At 45.6% G+C, this 8,353-nt stretch overlaps 1 protein-coding gene across 1 annotated transcript in view; it reads left to right on the forward strand.

Moving 5' to 3' along the window:
• Nucleotides 1-5,101, forward strand: part of LOC112555074 — a 32,449-nt gene extending 27,348 nt beyond the window's left edge. Inside the window, exon 8 of the mRNA XM_025223251.1 lies at nt 4,701-5,101. Coding sequence (XP_025079036.1) covers nt 4,701-4,953 — 253 coding nt within the window. The 3' untranslated portion in view covers nt 4,954-5,101. The remainder of the gene's footprint in view (nt 1-4,700) is intronic.
• The last annotated feature ends 3,252 nt before the right edge of the window (nt 5,102-8,353 follow it).

Below are 8,353 nucleotides of genomic sequence, written 5' to 3' on the forward strand. Positions count from 1 at the left end.
GTGCAGTGTTTAAACTCATTTTTAAAAAGTTGGCTGTTAAACTTTTATGGGTGAGAACAACTTTATCGACAGATAGCTGTTGTATTGCATAAAAACTTGTTTCAGTGTCCTTTTATCATATAGTAGTGAAAGTTATCATGTAAACAGCACCAGTCCAACTAATTCTGTTTGATAAGATGTTCTTCGATACTTTTTTATGTAAGCTTCTCTACCAAAAACACAAATATTTATCTATGCAGTAGATAAGGTAAATTTCCAGAAGCTAGCCAATCCAGACTGCTCAGATCAGCAAACTTTTCTCTTTATTTCTTCACATTTTTTTTTTTCAATTTTTTGTAAAACAGTTGAATATATATACTTTCTTAGTCGTTAATTGTTGTTACTTGCAAGGATGTAAGACCTGCCTCTTTCTTACATACTTCTTGTGGTCTTCTCTTCCCATAACTGAGCCTCCCACCTCCTTTCTCCTCCCCGCTTTGTGGTTTGCACCTAAATTTGTCTTTTGGGCAGCTTTTTTGTTTAAGCACAATCTAGTTTTTTCTGTCATAGTTACATTTAAATGTGATAAATACATAGTAGAAGCAGCTTTCTTTTGTCATGGGAAGATGATGTTGCAGTCTGATCTTTGTATAAACGTGTAGGGTTTTTATAATCAGAGTACATAAATAAACAACATGTCGTTGTAACCATTTCACATCGGGGAGGAGTAGAGAGAGGTTGCTGCAAGTGGAAACTGCCTTCTGCAGTGCATACAAACATTGTACTGCAAGCTTGTCTGTGATAAGCTGTCATGGTCTTTCCCACACGTCAACTTTTTAAAACTGTGTAAGCACATGTGATGTAGCAGTGTCTGCTCTTTGCTAGGATTGGCATGCTAGGGGGAGGAAGGAATGGCAGTTTCAGACATTGGCATGCTAATTGTTGGGAATGTAGTTGGCTGATTTGTTGCCATCTGAGGTGCCGGTACTTTGAATTTTAGAAAATACTGGCTTAAATAACCACCACACTCATTACTATAGTGGATAAAAATGAGACTTAGTTGTGGAAAACAAGGAAAAAGCCTAAGTGTTTGAGCAGTCAAGGGAAGCAACTCCTTTGACTCTGTGAGTCTGAAACAATAATTTCGTCATACTCTCCCCTTATTACCCCCCCCTCTCCATTTTTGGTCACTTGTTATGAATTTCTGTATTCTCCAACGTTTAAGACAACAAACTTATTTGTTAACATAATAAGTAAATATGGGCAATAGTGAATGTTGATTTGCATCAGTGCTGATTAACATCGAGCCTTAGTGTTCAGAGTTGATCGATTTATTTCATTGAAGGACAGTCTTTGACAAGATATTGTGCCCAGGTTACATGGCCAAACCAGATCAGCTTACACCACTTGACTGTTGCAAGTAGGGGTGCCTGGTATCCTGCAACTGTGATGACACCATACAAAATCATAGGTTTTATATTTTCCGTATGAGATCTGGAGCAGCCTCCTTAGGCGTTTGTTCTTGAATGTCTGGATTCTCTCCCTGGAATTTACTGGTCATCTTTTGCATGTAAATTTAAAGATAACAAACTCATCCAAAACATTTTAGCTTCATTGTGAAATGCACTGCTTGTACTGAAAGCATATCGTCTCTGATAAACAAACATGATTAACTTTAGTCAAAATTCTCCTCTTAAAGCAACTTTTCATGCCTTAAGCAGTTATATACTTTGTGTTGACAGAGAAATAAGAGGAATTCTGGAATTCTTTTGATGTGATTAAAACAAGCCGTCTACAGATAATAATGATGACAAATACACAAGAAACCAATGTATTGTGTGGCCATCTTGAAAGTCTTGTCAAGCCCCCCCAAAAAAAACAACCAAATTGGGGGTGGGGGGAGTGTGCTACTGTTTCAAGTCCATAACCTAGAGAGCTCCTTTTGTATTCTGGGCTTGTTAAGGCATTGCAAGTGAATTTGATAGAGATATGCCGTATTTATTATCCAGCAGTAAACAGCCCTGTAAGATTGTGTCTAAGGTTGCCGTCAGGAGGCGAACCATGCGCAGTTCTGACATGAAGGGGAACTAACGCGTACCATCTTGTAGACGAAGACCAGGAAACTGTTTGTCTTCCCTTTATAGTGGAGGGCACGGAAGACGCCACCTGATCCTAGAAGAATGTGGCCAGTGTCTGGCACACAAAGAAGCGACTAGTCAGGGCGGACCTGTGGCAGTCTCTGTGGGAACACCTCGCACATTGTTCGTCAGATAAAGACAGGGGAAAGAAAGGTCAGCGCGGGCACAAATATGGAGAGATAAGTGGCTTTCACAGCGAGAGTGTGGAGCTGCTTTACAGTTAATCATCATGCTACAGCATTTGGCTACCTTTACAATTTGACTTGCCAAACACAAAGCGCGCCCGGGCACACATACACTCGCAGAGAGAGAGAGAGGTAGTGGAGATGGAACAGTGTTCTAGAACTAGTCTACTAACCCAGCTGAAACAAAGCTTTCATATTATTTTCATTGCCTCGATTCTCCCACCCAGCCGTCCCCTCGAAAATAAAAACATCCACAGCTGCGTCCTCTTACGTTATATTGTAATCCAGCGTCGACGAAATGAAATAACGAAGTTGCAGCTGATGTGTTACTACTTGTCGATGCTTACTCGATGTTCTCAAAGCAACCTGACTTAAGTGAACAATGGTACGTGACCGTTAAATAGACAGCACATGCTCGCAAAGTAGAAGGTGCAGTCACCATGCGCCTGTTAGCAATGAAGTGTTAAAAGAAATTTTTTTAAAATGTAGGTCTAAGGGCAAGATTCTGTGGTATCGACCACACGTGCACGCGTGCGTACGGCAAAGAAGTGATTGGAGCATGCGTGCACCGATAGCCGGGACAGGTTGAGATCGATGATTAGCACACTGGATGTGCAGGTTGCCATGGACAGGTCAAGGTCTGTGGATGTGGCTGTGCCCCGAGGTGATGATCAATATATTACCGTCACGCGCTGGCGAGGCCTCGGATGCTGAGTGTTTGCTGCAGCGGAGTGTGGTGGTCATAGTGGTACACGTCCGCCCCGGCAGTTCCCTCCACCTGTCTGGCAGGAAGCTACCCGGGACTACGATAGTGATAATTATGTCACCTGGAACAGTAATATGGATCCCGAGTTCCTACCCATCTCACGCCCCCGTTACTTCCCTCCATCTCCCCTCATAGGTCTTCACACACACAGCTTCATCGATGGCATCCAGAAGAAATAGCTAACCCGATATCAGTTTGTTGGTGCGGTAGGATATCAGGGATGGAGTGGGGGAGAGGTTGAGGGAGTAAGGGAAATAATGGAACGCTAGTAAACAGTACGGGAATGACACAAACGAAAAATTTAGTGTGTTTGTAATTAGTTTGTTTGTTTGTTTGTTTATTTTGCCATTGAAAGAGGAGTGAGCATGGCATTGCAACAGCTACATACTTGTGTATGTGGATAACATTGGTGATTTGTGGGAAAACAGTCTTTTTTTTTGGGGGGGGGGGGAGTATAGCAAAAGACTTTAGAAATATGCTTTCATATAGGGTTCTGGATTCTTTCCATGAGTTTTTCCCCTTGGGGCGGTGGGGTGGGGCTTGTTTGTTTTGGGGTTGTTTCTTATTCTCATGCAAACTTAATGTAGTCGTGCTGAGCATGGCGCATTGTTTTCATCAAAGACGGTGCTTCATGTTTTATTTGTGTGCCTGTTTGCATCCATAATTTCCTTCAGTTTCGGGGTATTTTATTGGGTTTTTTTTTTTAAGCGCATCGTTCCTCAGATGAAGAAATGTGTAGAGGGCCTTGCTGCCTTGAGTTTTGAACAGTTGTGTTTCTGACAAGAAAGACGTTTGACCCACAGTTGACTTAAATTAAGTGGTCATTCATTTCAAATTCACTAGCTCTACACAACGGAAGCATCAAGGTTGAAAACAAAAGCTAAAATAAGGAAAACAAAAACCCTAAAGAGTTCACATCTCGCTTATACAATCATACAGACACAAGCCATGAGGCAGGGAAAGGTGGTAGGAGGACGGATGAGCACTTCTGGAAACAGCAGAGTAAACAGTTATTTTTTGTGGTCCCAAGGATAAAAATGTTGACCTGAACTTTCCTTAGTCGGCAGTCTGCTATTGTTTCTTTGTCTCGCTAATATCCAGCAGACCCAGAGGGTTTGCGCCAGTCAACAAAACTAATAAGGTTGGCCTCTGGTGGACTGGTGTGTGCAGCAGATGTTCATGCAGCTCAGGAAACTTTTAACTGAACGCTCTTCGATCTGTTGTGTGTGTTTGCACGCGCGTACGTGTGGAGTTAACAAGTGGGATTGTTATCGTCTTGTCAGTTGGCGTCATCGCCTGACTCAAGTGGTTGCAAAATGGAGCAATCAAATGAAAAGCAATTTGAAATGTTCTGTTCACATCTTGAGCAGTAAGTTAATTTGTATAAACTCATTATATGCTGGTTGTGTTTCTTGTCAAGTCAGAAAAGGGAATTTTCGTTCTTTGGAACTAGAGGTTTTAAAAATTATTTTTTTAGCTGGTATGTTCGTGTTAAGACTTTTAAATGATGCAGTTGTCGAACTGTCATCTTCGCACTTAATATTCGCGCCACACTCCGACGTGTGAAATTTGAACAGTTAGAAGCTAATGTTGTCATTTGAGCATTTTTATTTATTTATTTTTTGTTCACAGGTGCGGCACCAGATCCACATGGCGAACAGGCCCCTCCCATCAGTGCCTCCCAGTTTTAGCCCACCACCGCAAGCAGCACGAGTCAGCGGCAGCAGCAGCAGCAACATCAGCAACAACAATCAGCCCAAGGCGACCCCCAGGCAGCGACCTTCCTCCAGCTACCAGTGGCGCAGCGTGGACGACCACAGTAGCTTGCCCTCCTCTTCCTCCTCACCTGCCCCTCTGTCCTCGCCCAAACCGAACAATGGTGTAGCCATTCGTGCTTCGCCCCACAAGAAGCAGCCGCGGCCGCTGAGTGAAATCGCCACCGGCTCTGGCGGCGTTGTCGCAAGCGCTGGTGGTGGTAGTGGCACCAGTGGCGTGCGGGTGTTCGAGTCGCGGGTGCTGGAGAGCCGCTACCATCACCATCACTCCAGCTCCTACGAGGTGACGGCTTCCGGTTCTTCTTCGTCGTCTTCCTCCTCCCAGCATCACCAGTACACTACCTCAGTCCAGGCCAGCACATCTGCCCCCGTCTCCTCCTCCTCCACACCCCCTCCAAGCTCTCCTCCTGTGGAAGGGGAGTTGTACGTATACGGTCCCTCCACGGGCGGCGTCATGGCGGAACTGCGTGCAGGTGGCAAGGGTCCGCGGTTCGAAGCCAGTCCCAGAGCGGGAGGCGGGTTATCGAGGGGCACCAGCTGCCCGTCGGGAAACACTGAGGTCGTGCTGCGCTATCAGAACGACTCGCCCTTTCTGTCCGAGGACCCCGACGTCACGGAGAAATCGCGGCAGGGGTGAGTAAATCTCGAGTGCTTTTGACTTGTGTCTGAAGTTTGTAGCTGTAGGAGTAACATGGGAAGTGTAGTTCTGAAGCCTTGGTCACTCTGTTGTCCTCTGTTTATAACTGAGAGATTAAAATAATATTAACATAGCTATCCAGGTATTATGTGTTCGTTGTGAAGACATTTACTCTTGTAAATGAAAAGGATTTTAACTTTTTACATACACTCCAAAAGCATTTCTCTCACACACACGCACACAGACATGTATTATTTCTGTACGACAGAAATGTGAGACATGTTTCCGCGCGCTGATGTGTCTGTGCTCGAGAGCTTGTCATTTGGTCACCGACTCGTGAAGGTGGAATGCCTGAAGATATCGTAGTCCCTAACCCGCGATAACGTACCCGTATCTCCCCCGATGGGTATTCCCACCCATCTGACTTCACCTGCATTACATCATGGTGCTGGGCGCATCTTGCTTCTCCCAGCAAGACAGCCATTGACGCCCTCGCATGGAGGACGGGTGGCCAGGGAGACGCAATTAGCAGGCTGCAACGTGAGGCGGGTGAACGGAGGGGCAAGGTGGTGTCGAGGTCACGGTCTGGGTTCTCCAAGTGCGGCAAAGGAGCTGGACAAGCAAGGGTCGAGACTGTGTGGGAGGTGTTGGAGTGATGTGGGGCGGGAGGGCTTGATGTTGGGGTGGTAAAGGAAAGGCCATTTGATCCATTGCATATCGTGCGTGCATATGGAGAAGAGAATCGCCGACAAAGACTTTCGCTTGTCTGTTGATATACTGTCCCATTGTTATCTTCGTATTCCACTCGCACTCAAAACCCTGTAAGATGTGGTCTCGTCGTTTAGGTCCTGTCTCGTACTTATATACTTGAGATGTGTCATGAAGAAGAGCGGTGGTGTAATGGAAATTGAATAGGCTAAGAGTCGTATAATTGTCTTCCGTAAGAATTGCATGTATAGCAGTCTGCCGTCCACGACTGCTGAAAAGGCGACGACACAAGTTGCGATGGCTGAAGTAGAAGAGGACGTTTATTGCTGAAAATCCTCGCCGTGGAGGGCGTGAACTGTTGGTCAACGGATATTCCCATAAGAATGTCCAGCAGAGAGGTTTCTCCACCCCTGTTTCTTTCCCCCCCTCTCTCCCCCCCCCCCCCACACACACACACACATCGTGAGATCAACTGACGTCCGGTGGAAAACTCGACAGGAATGTTATGCTCCCTCCTACCCCCTCGGCCACTCAGTCCTACCTCAAGAGGTACGTCAGCAGAGCGGTGGGGGGACATCTCAGTTTTCAGTGAGCGCGCGTGCTGTCCGTCACCTCAGGCTGGTCGTCATCATGATGGGTGGCGAGCGGTCTACGTGTGTGTTCATGACGGCGTGTCCATCCGGTACGCCGTGCCTCGAGCTGAGCTCCCAGACAGACCGGAGTAAATCATAGACCGTGCCGAGTCTTCCCAACCACAGCCACAATTCTCTCCTACTCTCCCTCTCTCCCACAGATCACAGCTGAGGCAGGCGGGAGACGATTTTTTTTTTCTGCAAAAGCGTTTACAGAAAGCGATCCAGGCCCGTTCGGATTCCGAGCGCTGTATTTGCCTACTTCTGCATGCAAACAGTTGGGAATCAGAAATGTAACATTTCGCCTCAAATCTAAAGATGCGTTGTACGAAAGTCTTTTTTTTTTCTCAACATTTTAGTAAACTGTGGAAAATATTTGCAGTTTCTGTGTTCATTTGACATACAAACCGCAACAGCTGGGATTCGAAGATGCGACTTGTCGCTTTGAGTCTTCCCAGCGATCAATTTCACGAAATCCGCCGGACAGCGCCGAGTGGACCCGAAGTTCTTTCCTTCTGTAAACATCTTTGAAGAAGAAAACAAAAATCGCAGGCGGAAGGCCTCCCAACGTGTTGCTAAGGAGGTAGAAGATCAGAGCTGCACAGTCTTGTTCCTTTCTCCTACAGAACTCTTGAGACATCCTCTAATCTCATATTTTTATGATGATGCCGTCATCCGCTTAAAGTTTTTTTCTCTTTCGCTTTCATAACCGGGCGCGCGAACCCTAACCTCCCACCTTTAGCAAGGATTTTGATAATCTCCAAGCAGATTGAGGGAGGATGAGGAGGAGGATGTCTCAAACTTGCACAAAGCATTATTAATAGCGTCATAGGAGTTCCATTGTCACAGCAACAGTTGCAAGCCTCGGGCACAACGTACAACAATGGGAAAGTGAAGATAAATGGTTTTTTTCTCTCCCTCAGCAAGATTGGCTGGAAGAGCAGCTGGTTTGTATGTAAAATCGTTATCATCCTCATCATTAGTGAGTTTGTTTTTTAAGAGTTAACACGTCAGTTGTGAGAATGAATGATACTTGAGGGTAGCGAGGAGAGGTGAGAGTTCCGAGGGAGGGTGCAGCGGTTATTGATAACTCAAGCTCTTAGGTGTCATTTCGTCCCCTGACTTCCGCAGCTTCACCGGATCACACTTGCAGGGATTCTGTGTTGTATTTGCACTGCACATTTGCCCAAGGTGGAACTGTGCCGATGCCCCTCATTCTCCCTCCCCCAACTATTGGACATTATTGTTGCTTTCTTTCTGTATGTGTGTTTCTTGATGTTTGTTTATCCTAGCAAGTCTTTTTTTTATGTCCCTCTGTTTGTATATCTCTCTGTCTTCTGCATCCCCCCTCCCACCTTTTCTCTCTATGTATATGTGTGTGCGCGCGTGTGAAGTATTGAATCCAGCTGCAATCAGTCTGTAAATACGAGGAGCAAACTACACAGCGTTGATTGATGTCATGGTGCTCTGTTGCACACCATTATTGATATGCAGTAAACAGAAACGAAAGCGGCGCTGATGTATTAAAAATCG

The sequence above is a fragment of the Pomacea canaliculata genome, linkage group LG2, assembly GCF_003073045.1.
Source record: "Pomacea canaliculata isolate SZHN2017 linkage group LG2, ASM307304v1, whole genome shotgun sequence".
NCBI lineage: Eukaryota > Metazoa > Mollusca > Gastropoda > Architaenioglossa > Ampullariidae > Pomacea > Pomacea canaliculata.